Source organism: Serinus canaria, chromosome 18 (assembly GCF_022539315.1).
Source record: "Serinus canaria isolate serCan28SL12 chromosome 18, serCan2020, whole genome shotgun sequence".
Classification (NCBI taxonomy): domain Eukaryota; kingdom Metazoa; phylum Chordata; class Aves; order Passeriformes; family Fringillidae; genus Serinus; species Serinus canaria.
In genome coordinates this window covers 2,386,544-2,403,107 of record NC_066331.1, presented here as the reverse complement: position 1 = coordinate 2,403,107, position 16,564 = coordinate 2,386,544, and the positions used below count along the sequence as shown (strand labels likewise).

The window sequence follows — 16,564 nt, the reverse complement described above, 5'->3', positions numbered from 1 at the left end:
TTTGGAGGAAACTGTTGCAAATAATGTTTGTTCACTGCTGTAAGCCAGGCCAGAGTCGAATTTGGAGGCAGATTATCTTCCCTGGACTTTGGTGCTGGTGTTCAAGCATGCAGGGCTCACTTGTGCAAGCAGAATGGAAACAGCTTGTACCTAATGCCCATCAGCGTGGTGATGATCCCTCAGCAAGAAGGGCATTTGCAAACCTAATGCATGCAGTGGGATTTGGGACGTGGCAGCCCTGCTCCTGGCAGGGTTTGGGGATGCTGGACAGGGCGAGCAGGGAAGGGCAAATCAAGAAATTAGGTTTGAGGGAGAGAAAATTGCTCTTTAGCACGACTAATCTGCGATTTAGTGGCTTTTGGGAGGGGGGTAAAGTAATTTTTTCTGATACACTAGTGGCTCAGCCTGGCATGGAGAAAGTATTCAGCAATTCAGCCATGATAAAATAACAACATGATTGCGTGCCCTGTGGAGACACGAGGGGAACGCTCCCAAGTGCCACAGTTCAGGCACCAGGAGGGGAACAGGCTCCCTCTAATCAGGGCTGCAGGGTCTGGGCTCACAGGAGCCACAGTTCAGGCACCAGGAGGGGAACAGGCTCCCTCTCTGCCAGGGTGAGCACTAAGCCACAGCCTGCTCCTGGGATTGCCCAGCTCCAGCGAAAGCAGGGCCACTTCAGACTGCAGCATGGCATGTGACAGCTCCCCACTGCAACCCAGGGATGCAGGACAGGGAGATGAGAAGTTTCTTCGCTGTGTTTATTATTAAGAAGAAAAGGGAAAAAGAGAGAAAGGGGAAAAAAAAAAAAAACCAAAAAAAAGGAAAAAGTTTATTGCAAATCTCAGTGTTTAAGAGTATTTCCAGAGTCCATTTTGTTACAAACAAATCAGTAAATCCTGCTTGTGCTGTGCCCTCACACACACACACTCACCACTCGCTCCCCTGCTCGTGCCACGACGCAGACAGGAACAGAAACGGACTGTGAGGTCAGTGACAATCGTAGCATTTGATCTGGATTGGAAACTTGGTAATTAAAAAAAAAAAAAAAGAGAAAAAACCCCAAACTAAATACAGTAGAACCTCGCAAATCTGCAGAACAGGGAGCTTCCACACACACGCAAAACCTGGAGGCCTTAATTCCACTTCCAAGCAGTTGTGATAGCAAAGTGCTGTAGTGAGGTCTCGGATCAATCACAAAGACTTCAACAACCTTACGAGGATAGGCTACAGAACATTTACCAAAACGCTTGAAGTATCATAAATTAACAATAAATTAAAGGTACATCGTAATGCAACGTGGCTATTTGTTCACTGGTCACCGATTCACACAAGTTCTCTGTAAGGATCTTCCAGTCCTGGGTGCAACACAGCGAGGTTCTGCTGGCCGTGATAAAGTGCTGAGGCAGAGGAAGGACACGAGACCGCAGGTCCCGGGCAGTGAGGATGAATTGCTCCAGCCACTTGGTTGCAAGAGTGCCTGTTTCTTTTTTTTTATTTTTATTTTCCCTTTTTTTTTAAATTTTTCTTTTTTTTTTTTCCTTTTTTTTTTTTGACATCTAAGACAGAAAAAACAAACCAAGCACCTTCCCAAAAAGAGGTTGTTCTTTTTTTTTTTTTTTTTCCTTTTACAGATTGTCCCACATTTCTATGGCTGGTAAAACACAGACAGGTCAGTGTAGCAGTTAATGGATGATGCCACTTCCACTTAAGTACACAGAAATGGTGGTTTGGGGTTTCTTTTCCCCCCAAACCAGAACAGACTCGTTTGATTTGTCCCCCTGAGTTGCCTAGAGGCGAGAAGATGCATATAGGTGGGGTAAGCAAGCTCGTGTCACTGTGAGCAGGAATCTCTCCCATTAAGACTGAATGAACAGCTCAAACGCTGCCTTTATCCTTCCCTTCATGCACAGGCTCCACTCCATTTCTCACTGAAGTCAGCAGCAAAAAACAAGAAGCCCCTTGCTGACTTTAGGGGAGAGCTGGGGAAGGGGTGCAGCTCAGCCCGGCCACCCCAGCACCCCTTGGGGACAGGGCTGGGGGGCAGTGACAGGGCAAGGGCCTGGGGGGCCACAGGCAGCTGGGGCTGCAGCAGAGATTTCCTTGTGCACCTGTGAGCCAAGGGTTTGGGTACATTAAGACATCCTGGGCCAAATCCTCCCTGTGGGGTGGGCTGGTTCCAGCAGCCGTGCCGGGTCCGTGGGCACCAGCTGAGCCTTTTGCCATGGAAAGAGATGCTGGATCTGTAGTTCATTATTTTTTGTTGTTTTTTTTTTCCTTTTTAAATAATTGGGTTACTTAAGACTTACCTATTAAAAACAGCTACACTTTATGCTGTAAGAGTAATTTTCCCAACAATTTCACAAGCAATACAAGATAGGCATTGAAGAGATTGATGTAAAGACAGCTTTCCGTTATGCAGAAGATCATTTTTCCTCTCCAGTTATTTAAGCTAACCTCCTTTAACAATCTCAGAATAAATTAATAAATACTAGTTAAATTAGGAACAGTACATCAGGTCTGACTATCAACAGAAAACAGTTCTGAGGATCCCAGTTGGGAGAAGAAAAATGATCTTATGAGATATGTGCAGTAATAACTGGCCATGAAAACACACGGAGCCTTTGATTTCCCAGCATTATGTGACATTCAAGTTAAGATCATTAGCAATGGTTTCTAATTGTCAGCTATCTAGCCTGGCCTCCTCCTCCTCCAAGCTAAAAGGTGAGTCTGTATCCTTCCAGAAGAAGATTCAGTTGGCTACTGGTGGTGTATGAAATGCTCCAGTTCGTATCATCGGGTCTGTGGGAATTGGTGGTAGGGGATGGGTGACAGTCAGAGGCTGAGCTGCTTCTGCTGTTGCTGTCGTCAGTATTTATGGATCAGTTGGACCTTTACCTATGCTTGTTATCAGGAAAGCAAGTGTGCATCACATCTTCATGCTAGACAGAAGTTATTCTTATGTGACTATCCGTATTTTCTATGGAGCTTTCCATTGTTGGTTAAAAAAATTCTGTCTAATATTAAAAAAAAAAAATTGTTGGTAGCAACTGTTCACATTTAAAATTTCACATTCCCTTTAGAATGGAGTTTTAAAACGTGGAGCAGAGCTGACATTTCCCCCAGCCTTACACTGAGTACATTAGATGGAGAAGGAACAGGGTTTTTTATACCACGCTGTCAGAGCCTTTTCCTGAATTTTCTGCTTTTCCAATATCCATGTCTATAAAGTCATCTGGTAGTTCTGGTGGTGGCCCTGCCGTGCTCTCCTCCACCTGCTGCTGCTGTTGCTGCTGCTGCTGGTGGTGGCACAGCCCAGTCTTGCACGGCCTCACCAGGGCCAGGAACATGGCCCCCAGGACCATGCCAGCAGCACAGGAGTAGAAGGCTGAGCTGTAGTTCTTTGTCGTATCCACTAAGACACCTGGAAAAAAACATTTACAGCAGTTAGCCACAGCCCACTCCCCCCCTGCCCTGCCCTGCCCTCCTGTAGGGCTTTAATCTGCATTTTATCTGTGGCCAAAACTCGGTGCCCATCGGATGCCACGTTAAAAAAGTAACCTCGTTGTGTTCTGGGGTACACAGTGTCATCTCCAGGCCAGTCAGGAGCCCCTGGGCACTGCAGGGATGCTGAGCCCGAGATGCAGCAGGCATCTGTTTGTTCTGCCAGCCTTCACCTTTCTGCAGTGCGTGGCACAGGCACAGCGAGAGGGATTCGCCTCTGCTTGTGCCTGAAGTGGTGCCAGGTTTGGGTTTCTAACAGGATCAGGGGAGCACTGCAGCATTTCCCTTCCCTCTGAGGTTCCTCAGTGCCTCATCCATGGGACTCTGCAGAGCTGCATTGCAGTCTTCTGGCTCTGGGAGACTCCCAATAGTGGTTGCAGGGCTTTTAGGGGAGTGCTGTGATTAGTGCTGCCAGAATACCTTCTAGGCAGAGATCAGCACCCACAGCTGTCAAACATCTCCAAAACAAAACCAAGACCAAAGTCTGTGTTACCTGCAAGGGGTGGTCCAGCCAACCCAGCTAAGCTTTGAATGAAGACATAGACTCCAGCTGCAGAGGACATCCTCTCGATGCCAACCACGTCGTCTTCAGCCAGGAGGGGAATATGTGTGCCCGCCACCGTGCCGAGCATGAAGCCAAAATAAACGCTACATATCATCAAGCCCCAGAATCCAGAGGCAAAAGGGAAGGCAACCAAGGCTACAGACAGCAGGATGACGCAGATGAGCTCGATGTAGATCTTGCGGATGGGCTTCTTGTTGAGAAGCCAGCCTGCAAAAATCCTCCCGAAGACCTCGGCGATGGCCATGGCTGACAGGATGTAGGCAGAGTGGTCCTTGCCGATGCCCAGGCTGCGGCTCAGGGGGATGATGTAGAGGGAGGGAGCGAAGAAGCCCAGGGTTGCAAACAGGCCAAAGAATGCATAACAGATAAAGCTATAGTCTCTCATCACAGAGAAGTCCAGTAGTTTGGTTTTTGGTTCTGGAGGGGTGCTGTTATTGTCAACGGGGTTCTGTCCGTGTTGCTTTGGTTCTTCACTTTTCGGCTCTGCTTTGGTTTTTCCAGGCACATTGCTGGGTGAGGTAGTTATATCGACTCCTGAGTCTATGGACTCTATTGAGGTGCACGTTTGTTCGTTTTCAAGCATGTACTTTGTCTCTGTGGACTCCTCTGGAGGCTGTGCTTTCACTTCTTCCTGCTCTCTGATGACGATGGGGCGCAGCAGCGAGCCACAGGCGGTGATGCCCAGCTGCAGCACCCCGACAGAAAGCATGCTGTACCTCCAGCCAATCTGCTCCTTCAGGGCCGTGATTGCTGAGGGAAGAGGAGAAGTGTAACTGGGAAAGCCTGTAGTCACACCGAGGAATTGAATTTACAGCCAGGGAAGGGACTGGAGATGCACCCCCGGAAGGTTCCAGGTGCCTCTCGAAAAGGCTGAGCAGGGGTCCCTCTACCCAGGGGTCTGGCACCCAAATTCCTCCCCTCTGCTGCAGCAGACAGAAGCTAAAAGCTGTGGCTTTTACCACCTGGCTAGCAGATGCCACCCTCTAGGTAGCCTTTTTTGAGGTCTCAGCAGGTCCAGGGACAAAGGGGCTGTTGTTTCCAGTGAAGGAGGGCAAACTCAGTGCTTGAGTGTCCTTTCTCAGCTGCCCCCACCCTGAAACCAGGTAGCAGAGAGAGTCTCAGCTCTGCTCAAAGGTGCACGTCACCACCTAATTACCAGCCTTCCTTTGCACCCAAAGCAGCTTTGCAGCGAGGATTAGCCCAGAGCACACGAGCACAGCAAGCCACATGAACCTCAAGGGCAGAGGTGACAGGGCTGTGATGCCTGGGCACAGGTCCCCAAAAGGCTGGAGCACTTTGGCAGCCCATGTTGAGCACAAGCCCAGTAACCTTTAGGAGCAGTTCTGTGCACTGTGTGTTTTAAATAGCTGAAGTTTCTCGGGCTTATTTTTAGCCTGCCAGATCTATATAGGGAGCCCGGCGGGCTGCATATCAGCCAGGCATGTCCTGCACTGGCACATGGCACCGGGGGGGCTCGGGCAGTGTCACACCCATCCCTGGCACTGCCCGTCACTCTGGGTGCCACAGGCATGTGAGCAACCACTTGTGGGCACCGAGCTGGCCTCTGGCTGTTTGCTTGGGGAAAGGATTTGTGCCTTTGGCACTCCCAGCACGTGGGCATCGTACCTGGTGCGAAAGAGAAGACGGCGAAACATTCCCCTGTAGATGCCACCGCTGTGACCAGCGAGCGCCTTTTGTCAAAATACTGTGATAAAATGGTGACAGTCGGGAGGAAGGAGAGGCAGTATCCCAGGCCTGTGAATAAATGCCAAAAATTGCCATAACAACAAGTAAAGGAGGGGGAAACACCGATGCAAGAACCCGTTAAGTCGGTTTTCCCGGTGGTCATTACAGTATCATTTCGGCCAACTCAGCAAGTCACCCTGGAAGAAAATCATTGGGGAAACCAGAATGTTATTTTTTTGTAAATTGGAAGGGGGAAAAGAAAAGAAGAAAAAAAGAAAAAAGGAGAGTAAAAACCCAAACCAAGAGACCCAGCCTCCCAAACCTGCTAGACAATGCCTTCTGCTCCCAAACAGCCAGCGGGGTCCACTTTGAGGACCTCATCTGCTTAAAAGTATTTGAGCCTGTAGCAACTGTTCCCCTAAGCAAGGCAAGCTCCTGGCCATGGACATGAGCAGAACACCCAGGCCAGGCTGGAGAGGGGGAAAAGTATCAGGAGAAGAAACCAGAGACAGAGGGAGCATTAGAGGATTTGGTGCTGGGCACAGCTTTGGTCTCCTCAGCCATCCCAGCTCATCAGAAGCCACCGGTGCTGCTGCACGAGCTCAGGGCCAAGTCCAGGGCGGTGCCCGGGGTGGCACAGGCACAAAGCCAAGCCTGGGGCCCATCCTCGCTGCGGGATCAGCTCGGGAGGGGCAGCAGCATGGAGCACAGGCAGGGGACAGGAGGGTGGCTCACCGGAGACGATGCCGATGGTGACGTACATGTCCACCACGCTGCGGGCGAAGGAGGCGATGACCATGCCACTGCTGACCAGCAGCCCCCCGGCCATCACCACCAGGCGGTGCCCGAAGCGGTTGCTGAGGACCGTCGACAGAGGAGCTGGAGAGGGAGAGAGCCATGGTCAGCACCCACCTCAGCAACTTCACGGCCACCATCTCCTGCAGAGGCTTTCCTCATGCTCCTGCCCGGCTCACCGTGAGGTGCCACCTCCTTGCACAGCACGGCATCACCCTGGAGCCACCCTCAGAGCACAGCTCACAGCATTTAGGACGTGCTACAAAATCACCAGAACCGACTAAAAGACAAGCACGTGGCAGCCTGGGACAAATCTCCAGCCACATGCCTGGATACCACTGGATTTCAGCAAGGCTCAAGTTATTTCTAATCCTTTTCACTGCAGAGTTTGCTTTGAAAACTCTGGGTTTTGCCCCTTGCTGGTGAGACCTGAACAACTGGGTCAGGCTCAGTGGCACGGACCCTGTCCCTGCACCACCCACAGACATGAGCTGGGGCTCAAAGGGACTGCCAGGCTGAGCCAGACATTTCTTGGCATTTGAGGAGCAGTCTCTGAGCTTTATGGCTGTGATTTAATTTATAATGGAGCCATTAGAGGCACAAAAGTCACAAGTGCCAGGTCCTTGTGTGCTGAGTCAGCAGCAGGACTGCCCCTTGCACCTGGGTCGAGCGCCTGCTCCTCTTACCTGTGAAGGTCTGTACAAACACACATATGGATATTATCCAGGATATCCTGCTGTTGGTTTCGTCAAAGCTGTCCATCAGGTCGTTGAAGAAGACTCCAAATGATTTTATGATGCCGTATGTCAGGGCTTCCACCACAAAGAACGCAAAGGCGACCGTCCAGCCCCATCCTCCGTCAGGCACTTTAGTATAAACGTTTGCAGAGGTGCACGGCATCTTTACAGCTTTGACCGTCATTTTGGATCTGGGAAAAGAGGGGAGAGGCAGCCAGGCATCAGTTTAAGCTGAATTTTGCTGGAAGAGGCACAGCCTGGGAGCTGTAGCACCCCTAAGGCACCACGAGCCGGACCCTGTGCTGCCAAGTGTGGGAGTTGGGCTGGTGTTTCTGCCTCTGTCCCTCCGTGGGCTCCTTCCTGCTGCTGCCCTGTGAGCCCAGCACCAGAAACTCACAGCTCAGCACCCGGGCGAGCTGTTCCCAGCAGGCAAGCCCGGGAGCTGGGAGCTGTCATCTGTCTGTCGGTGCACGGGGGCGGATGGATGCAGTTCGTGAAAGATCCACCGCGGAGCCCAGCGCGGCTGGGCTGGGCTGGTGGAGCCGCAGGAGCCCCCAGGGCACCCATCGTCCCCAGCCTGGCTGTGCCCAGAACGGCAGCTCAGGGCTGCCCACACCTCAAAACAGGGGTGGGGACTTCCACACTACCACCAGCTCCCCTGCAGCCCTTGGCACCACTGCCATCCCCGGGGCAGGAGGGGCTCGACGGGATCACCCCATAAGATAACAGAGTGTCCTCAGCGTTGCCCCGTGTCACCTGGGTGCTGTGGGGGTGGCTTTGGTCCCACACAAAGCTCCCCATGGAACCCCAGCAGTGCCACGACTGCACGGGAGGGACAGCACTAGTGTCACAGTCAGGGACAGGACACTGTGCTGGGGTCACTGCTATAGCTGCACAGGGGGACAATGTCAGGGTTACAGTCCTGGGCTCACTGCCACACCCGCAGGGGGGTCCCACTGTGCCGGGGTCAGCACCGCACCTGTGCAGGGGGACAGTGCCAGGTCACTGCCACACCGGCACGGAGGGAGCACGGAGCAGAGGCCACTGCGGCACCACACGTGTGCAGGGGGACAGCGACAGGATCACCTGGACTGGGGTGGGGGGGTCAGTCCTGGGCTCACTGCCACACCCGCAGGGGATCCACTGTGCCGGGGTCACTGTCACACCTGCGCGTGGGGACGGTGCCGGGGGTCACCGCCGCACCTGTGCGGAGGGGACGGTGCCGGAGTCAGCACCGCGGGACACAGCGCGGGTCAGCACCGGCGCTGGCTCCCGGCAGGGCGCGGAGCGGTGCCCGCGGTGGCCGCCCCGTGAGCCGCCCCGTCCCGCCCGGACCTGCGGCTCGGGCGTGCGCTCCCCCCGCGCCGCCGTCCCCGGCAGCCACCCGGCATTTCCCTCCTCCATTTTAGACTCGGCTCCTCGGCTCCGCGCTCCGAGCCCCGGCCGCAGCCCACCGCGGAACTCGGCACGGCGGAGCAGGCGAGTGCGCGGCACCGGCCCCGCGGGAGCCCGGCCGGGCTGCGAGCCCACGCCGGGGGTCCCCGAGCGGGGCAGGGGGGTCCCCAGGCCCCGCAGCCCCTCCTGCGGTGCCGCATGGCGGGTGCGCGGCTCCCGGGGGATCCGCTCCGCCAGGGATGGAGCGAGGCGTGGGCTCCTGCATCCCTCCCTGCGGTGCTGCCCGCGCCGGGCTCTGCTGCAGCCGGGCAGGGCGAGGGGCACGGGCGGGACCCCCGAACTTTGCGGGAAGTGCCTGGAGACCCCCCGAGAGAGGGGACGGGGCTGCCACGAATTCCTGTGTCACTGCACGGGGAATAAGGGGGCGAAAAGCAGATCGGGAGGAAGCACGCTTAGGGAACAGAAAAAAAAAAAAAATAAGGGAAGGAAAAACAACCCAGAGAAACCGCAAACCTGGGCGTATGTTTTGTACATTTAAAGATTAAAAGAAATAATGGTGGCCGGGGAAAAAAATTGAAAATGAAGAAGCCGGAGCGCAGGGGCCCGGCGTGGCCCCCCCTTCCCTGCATCACTTTCCCAACATTTCAGCCCTGATTCCTGCATCGCCGGGGCCGCGGGCTAAAAATACAGGGATGCGGGCGAGGGGAGGTGGGGAAGGAAAACGCTGGAAAAAATGAAAAATAACGTTAAAAAGCGCCCTAAAAGAGGGGGAAAATTAAATAAAAAAGGGAAACAAAGCCCTCCCCCACCCAGCTCCCCCGGAATGCCCGGGCGGGAGCCCCACTCACCCGGTGCTGCGGCGGGGTCAGGGGCTGCCCATGGCCCGGGAGGGCGAGCGGGCGACCCTCGGCGAGGAGGCGGCCCCGCTGCCCGCCGGCCTCCGGCCGCTGCTGCTCCCGCTGCCCGCGGCGGCGGCTGCTGCTGCTCGGTGCTCGCTCGCAGCCCTTTTATACCGGCTGGAGCCGGTCTCCGCCGGCGGCTCCGCAGCGCCCATGTGCGCGGCGCCGGGCCCGGCTCGCCCAGCGGCGGCACCGCGTGTGCGGGAGGGGCGGTGCAGGGGCGGCCCCGCGGGCTCCGGAGCATCCCCGGCAGCCCCCGCAGCCCCCGGCCCGCACCTGCCCCGCACGGGGAGCTCCGGCAGGTGCGGGCTCCGGAGCATCCCTGGGCTGCGGGGTCCGGAGCATCCCCGCGGTGCGGGTGGGATGCGGGAAGCACATGCCGGAGCCCCCCCGCCCCCCGGTGGTTTTGTCCCCTCCGAGCATGATGCGGTGTTGGGGAAATATGCCCCTTGTTTGTATTTTTCAGGACAAAACATCTCATTTAGTTGTGTTTCTAGGGAAAAATGTCACTCTGGGTTGTATTCTTAGGGGAAGCCACTTCCTTTAGTTGTATCTTTAGGGAAAACCTCCTTTCCCTTAGGGAAAATCTCGTTTTGTTGCAATTTTAGGGGAAGAACATCTCCCTTGGTTGCATTTTTAGGGCAAACATTTTTCTTGCTTGAATTTTTAGGGGGAACCATCTCTCGTGGTTGTATTTTTAGAGAAAAAAATCTCCCTTAGTTGCTTTTTTTGTTTTGTTTTTAGGCAAAAACCTGTCCCTTAGTTGTATTTTTGTGGAATACATTTCCTTTAGTTGCATTCCTAGGGAAAAAAAAAACATCTCCCTGAGTTAAATTTTTAGGGGGAACTGTCTCTATCAGTTGCATTTTTTGGGGAAACATCTCCCTTGCCTATATTTTTTTTGGGAAATCATCTCCTTTAGCTGGACTAAAGAAGATGATTTTTTAGGGAAAAACATGCCCTTTTGTTGCATTTTTAGGGAAAAACATCTCATTTAATTGCAATTTTTTAGGGAAAAACATGACCCTTGGTTGAATTATAAGGGGAAAACATTTCCATTGGTTGCATTTCCTAGGGAAAACCAACTCCTTAATTGGATTTTTAAGGGAAAACATGTCCTTTATGTATAAAGCTTAAAAAGTAGGGATTTGTGAGTCAAGCAGAGCAGGAGAGACCAACTCAGCACTGGGGAGGGAGGGAGGGAGCAGGGATTCAGTCAGCCTGAAATCACAGAACACCCTGAGCTGGAAGGGACCCACAGGGATCATGGAGTCCAACCCCTGGCTGTGCACAGACACCCCAAAAACCCCACATTGTCCTTGAGAGCATTGTCCAGGCTCTCTTGGAGCTCTGGCAGCCTCAGCTGGCTGCTGCTGCTCCATCCTGCTCCTGCTCTCCGTGAGCTGGGCACAGATGGATGCTGCCAGGAGGATTTGGAGTCTTGCACCATTCCCAGTGGGCTTCTGCCTGCAGGGAACAGCAGAGGGGTCAGACTGGGTGGGTGACCACACTTCTCACCTCAGCCAGGAGCCCACCACTGGGTGCTGGGTTAATGTGGAACCTGCTGATCCTGGTTCATACCCCTGGCAAAAGCAGCCAGGTTAAAATGTCCCTGCACTGCAAGGGCTGCTGTGTTTGGCTTGGCCAGAGTCCCTTCTGCTGCTTTTCCCTTCATTTTTCCCAATGGGATTGCTGCACAGCCAAGGGCAGCAGGTAGTTGGGGTAAAATTCTCCAGATTGCCCCAAATGAGGCAAATTGTTCCATTTTTTTGGGGAACTTTGGGAAAGCTGCTGCTGGTTTCTCTTGGCAATGCTGGCCCAATAGCTGCTGCCTCCAGCAAGTGCTGCTGCACTCTGGGAGGTTTCTGCAGTCCCCTCCTGAACAAGCTGAAATCCTTTTGAAATCCATCAGAAATCCATCAGAAATCTGAGTCCTCAGCCATGGGAGTGCACCCTGTGTGTCCTTGAGAGCCTCTTATCTCCCTGTCCCACAGGAAACCCCTTCCTCAGAGGGAGCCTTTGAGCTGGGTGTCCTTCACCCATGCCCTGCCTTTCGGGGGGCGCAGATAAAGGGTGAGCACCAAAATCCCGTTATACAAACTTTTCACAAGCTTTTCCTTGGGAATGGGTCACCCTCCCCGTGCTGAAATTCTTCCTGGTAAGGACAGTGCAAGTGCTTGTGGGACAACAAAAGAGGTTTGTGCCTCCAGGGCAGAAATAAGAATGCAAATATCTTTGGCATGAAAAACCCAAAGCATTTGCTCCTCGGTATTTCTTGTCGTGTTCTGCATCTCTCTCTGCCTCACCTTCCCATTCCTTTCCTTTGGGCTTTCCAAGAGCAATAAGGCTCTGGGGAGCCCAGGGGGCTGCAGGGACTCTGTGGGGGGACAGGGATGGTGGCTGCAGCCTCCCCAGCCCCACTGTACAACCCTTTTCCCCCATATTTTGGGGGAATTTCCCTGCTGCCTGCCTGGCTGTGCCTCACTGGGATCCTTTCCCCGGCACATCCATGGTGGGTCCGTGCCGTGCCTGGCAGCGCTGGCAGCAGGACGTGCCTCTCCATCATCCCAGCAACTCCAGCAGCAGGGCTGGGGGCTGAGGGCTCTGTAATCCACGGGGAAGCCGAGCAGGAGTCCTGGCTGTGGGCATAAATCAGGCGGGAGCTGGAAAAGGGGGCGGGCTGGGCAGAGCAGGGGAGCGCGGGCCCCTGCGCCGAGCGCCGGATGGCTCAGGGACTTCCAGTTCATTTATTCTGCCGGGGTTTGCCCAGCCCTGCTCGGCATGTGAAATGTTTTCTCTGAAAGACCCAGCAGTGAGATGGGTGAAAAACATTCTCCTGTCCCAGGAGCTGGCAGAAATCCTGGTAAATCTGCAGAAGTATGTTTTTGTCGGTGCTGCTTGTTCTGTGAGGAGAACTAGTATAAACTATGCCAGTAGAAAACCTTTTTCCTGGAATGAAGTCCTGACTGTGCTCAGAGCATTGTCAGGACGGTGGTGCTGGGAATGGAGCTTGGCTGGTAAACATGTCAGCCCTGGGGAGGGCCCAGGGGGCAGACACAGAGCTCCTGCCCCTCTGCCCCACGGGCAGACCCCTCACCAGGTGCTTGCTGCCCTTCTCTGCTCTAATCAAAATCTCTGGAATCTTAAATTGAAAACAAGCCATAGATTTGTTTTTCTGCCCTGCCATCCATCCCCCCAGGCTGTGGCTGGACATCCCCCCACGGGGTCAGCACCAAGAGCCTCACCATGGGGATGTGTCCCCATCCCGTGTCACAGCACAGCTGAGCCATCACTTCTGCTTGCCTGCCTCAGTTTCCCTGACCCCTGCTGGCACAAGGGGTGACACTGGGAGCTCCTGGAGTTGTCCTGGATGGCAGCAGGTACCCACTCTGCTTTGAATTTCTCATCCTTTGCTGTGTCCTTTTCTCCCTGCTCCTCGTGGCCAGGATGGGGGATCCTGCTGGGACTTTGGGCAGGACCACTGGGCGGGTTTGGGCTGGAGATCAGAGCTGGCACCCCCTGGGTGGGTTGTGAGCCCCGGGAGCTGGCAGGGGGTAGCTCAGCACAGCTGGGTGTGCTTCAAAGGGCGTCAGGTTTTTCTGGGCTCCAGCCACTGCTTTGCTCTCCAGGCAGGCGTGAAAATGTGAAAGAATGTGAAAAATGTGAAAATGATCATGCTGGCCCCAAGATTTGTAAACTTTCTGGTTAATGTGTAATAAATACATGACAGATAATGCCAGCACAGTGTGGGTGACCCCTCTGTGGTGTCACTGCCAGGGGTGACATCCCAGAGAGGCATCTCCCCTCCTCTACACTGGGGCCAGCCCGGGGGTGTCCAGCTTGGAGAGGCTTTGGGGCTTTTCTAAACTGGTTTATCTGGTTTGGACTTCTCCAGGCTCCTGTGAGTGCCGTGGCTGGCTCACAGAAGGCAGGTTATTTGTTTGTTCAGGGCTGCCCTGGTCCAAGGTGCGTGCTGTGCCAGGTGTGCCATGTCCAGCTCTGCCAGCGCCGCTCATCCCCAGGCTCAGGTGCTGGGAGTGATCCCTCCCAGCCACTCCTCCAGCTGCAGCCACCTGGGCACTATTTCCTGCTTGGCACAGGGTGAGGTGCCACAGTGTTCCTGCCAGCCTGGGGAATCTCTCCTGAGTCGTTTTGATCTTTGCAGGAAGAGTTGAAAGTTGGTGGGGTCAGCTCTGGGTGGGGCTGGCTGCAGCAAAGCTGGAGGGGAGCAGAGGGGGTGCAGGTCCTGGTGCAGGGGGGGTCCCAGGGGGCTCCCACCTCCTCCAGGGGGATGTGAACAGCCTGGACTCACCGGGAATTTGAGCTGGAAAGGGTCAGAGAGGGCTCAGAGTGCAGAGTTGATGCCAAGGGTGGCCTCACACTCATGGATGTGGTCTGGATGTGGGCATTCCACAGGCTGTGTTCCACCTCGCCTTCAAACAGCTCTGAGCATCAGGAATCAGCAAGTTTTGTTTGATCCTAATGCATGAATTTGAGCCCTGAAAGACTTTCCCTGTAATTTAGGGAGGAGAGAGTGTCCTTTGAAAATTGTTTGGGTTGTTTTTGTTAGCTGTGTCATCCTGGCATCCCTCCCCAGAGTAAATGGAAGGGACAGAGGTTTGTGGGTTCGGCCGCTTTGAGGTGGGCTGGGTTTTTCTGTGGGGCTGCAGGTGCAGCTGGGGGTCCCTGGGGCACTCTGGGGGTGCAGGGCACCCCCTCAGGACCGGGACTGGGTCTGGGATGGTGCTGCTGGGAGGATGTTTGGACAGGCTGGGATTTGGCACAGAGACCAGCTCAGCCTGGGAGGGGCTGGGAGCTGCTGGGTGCCAGTGGAGGTGCCAGAGGGCAGGATTAGCTGGTGTGTCTTCCCAGAAAGCCTGAACACCACCTGCCTGAGGAGATCAGCTCAACTTGTGGTGCTTTGTTCTTTCCCAAGCCCCAGTTCTGGCACAGGGTGATATCCTGCTCTGTTGTGGAGAGTCCCAGACAGGGGACCGGGATAGGGCTGGGATGGGGCTGGAAAGGGACTGGGATGGGATTAGGATGGGGCTGGGATGGGGTTGGGATAGGCTGAGGTCTCCCTGACCACTGTGAAGTTGGAGGCTCAGTTCTGTGCTGCCCTTGGCCCAGGTGGGCTCAGCCCCTGGACCCAAGCAGAGCTGCTGCTCCTTTCGAGTCCCCATCCATGAAGAAATCCAAGGAAATTGCAAAGGAATTTTTGTTTTGAAAATAAAGGCAGTTTAGTCACCATCAAACATGTCCAGAGACCTAATCTCAATTGTTGGAGCTGTGGGGATGCAGAGGGTGCAGATCAGGACCTGAGCTTGTGGGCTTTGTTGGGGCAGGGCTGAGCAGCCTTTCCCAGAGCTGAGCCCCCTCCCACAGCTCAGCCCCACCACCCACCAGATCCCACCCCCATTAGGTGATGTACTGAGAGATCCCAGCCTTCATAAATTAACACTCTGGGCTATGAATTATGAATGGAGCCACATCTCTGATCACTGCACTGCTCTGCTGACAGCCCAGGAGATGCTGATCCAAGTGACAGCCCAAAGCTTTAAAAGATGAACAGCAAAACCTGGGAATAATTTACTTTGCAAGCTACAAACCGCTTGGCCTACAGATGGGGCTCATCCTATTCCCTCTCCTGCCTCCTCCTGTCCTGTTCTTCTCTTTTGTTTCCCAGTACTGTCTTCTCTACTCTCCCTCTCTGTGTTAGTGGGTGTTGTCCTGCTTGGCTGTGTTGGCCATGCCATGGCAGCTGCATCCCTCATGCCATGTCCCTGCCCCAAGGTTGCTGGTGCCTCTGGGGACAGCTGGGTCCTGGCCATCCCAGCCCAGCACAGATCCCACAGCCAGTGCAGAGCTCCTGGTGCAGGACCCAGCAGGATTTTGGCAGAACTCTGCGGCTCCATCCCCCTTTGGCCATAACTTTGTGTTCAAGACATCATATTCCACAGCTCCATCTGCTCCGTGGAGCTCTGCCACAGCTCCCTCTCTGCCATGGTCCTTGGAGGCTTTGTCCTTGAACCTTTCCATCTCTGGAGGCCACATCCTGCCCTAAGCAGCTGGATGTGCTTAATCCTGGCTGGTCCTGGGGGTTTTTGCCTTCTGGGTCTGGATTCCTGCCTCCTCACCTCTGGGGCAGCTCCCTCCAGCAGCCGGGCTGTGCTCCCTGCTCTGGCAGTGGTGGGGCAGAGGGAGCAGAACTGAATTCAGACAATGAGCTTCAGACACTTGCCAGCTGCCACAAGAAAGGCAGGGCCCTGTATGAACCCCTCACAGGGCTGCAGCACTTGGAGAAAGCCCTTGGCAAGCAGGAGGGAGAGGGGGATGGCAGGAGCTGGGGATGGCAGGAGCAGGGGATGGCAGGGACAGGGGATGGCAGAAGCAAAGGATGGCATGAGCTGGGGATGGCAGGAATGTGGGATGGCAAGAGCAGGGGATAGCAGGAACATGGGATAGCAGGAGGAGGGGATGGCAGGAGCTGGGGACGGCAAGAGCAGGGGATGGCAGGGACAGAGGATGACATGAGCTGGGAATGGCAGGAACGTGGGATGGCAGGAGCACAGGAAACCATCCCAGCCTGAGCAGTGGGTGCAGGAAAGGGGCACTCAGCATTCCCAGTCCTTTCCAGCAGTTGAGCCATTGTGAACCAGGCAGCAGAACAACTTCAAAGGCAAAGGCCTGGTGTCTGCAGAAGCTGCTTTGCCCTGGTGTCTGCAGAAGCTGCTTTGCCCCGCGCTGGGGTGCAGGAGCACTCCCCTGTCCTGACTATATTGTTTCCCTTGCACAGGGGATGCTGTAACCAGGTGAAGGATGGACTGACAGAGCCCCTTCAGTTTCTTCTCAGCCTGCAGGGAAGGAGCCAGTTTTGGACACAAACATCCCTCTGGCTGCGGCGAGGGGAGAGGAGCTGGCGGATCGAACCCGCTCCTGGAGGGGAAAATACCGCTTCGGTTTGGTGTCTAATTAGATATTTACCA

The 16,564-nt window shown here is 54.7% G+C and overlaps 2 protein-coding genes across 3 annotated transcripts; one reads left to right on the top strand and one right to left on the bottom strand.

The window, feature by feature from the left end:
• Window positions 1-815: 815 nt before the first annotated feature.
• Window positions 816-9,703, bottom strand: SLC16A6 (solute carrier family 16 member 6). 2 transcript variants are annotated; one of them, XM_050981305.1, is made up of 6 exons: window positions 9,528-9,703; window positions 7,234-7,475; window positions 6,488-6,631; window positions 5,693-5,821; window positions 3,995-4,816; window positions 816-3,421 (listed from the first exon to the last, which is right to left on the bottom strand). In XM_050981305.1, the coding sequence occupies exons 2-6, from the start codon at window positions 7,466-7,468 to the stop codon at window positions 3,165-3,167; spliced, it is 1,587 nt and encodes a 528-aa protein (XP_050837262.1). In that variant the 5' UTR covers window positions 7,469-7,475; window positions 9,528-9,703; the 3' UTR covers window positions 816-3,164. The 2 variants fall into 2 exon arrangements, with proteins under 2 accessions (XP_050837262.1, XP_018774422.1); XM_018918877.3 differs by lacking the exons at window positions 7,234-7,475; window positions 9,528-9,703 and having other exon boundaries at window positions 5,693-5,949.
• LOC127060242 (uncharacterized) lies at window positions 7,486-16,512 on the top strand. The gene is made up of 3 exons (XM_050981306.1): window positions 7,486-8,763; window positions 12,778-12,958; window positions 16,375-16,512. Exons 1-3 carry the CDS (start codon window positions 8,084-8,086, stop codon window positions 16,384-16,386), a joined length of 873 nt encoding a protein of 290 aa, XP_050837263.1. The 5' UTR covers window positions 7,486-8,083; the 3' UTR covers window positions 16,387-16,512.
• The last annotated feature ends 52 nt before the right edge of the window (window positions 16,513-16,564 follow it).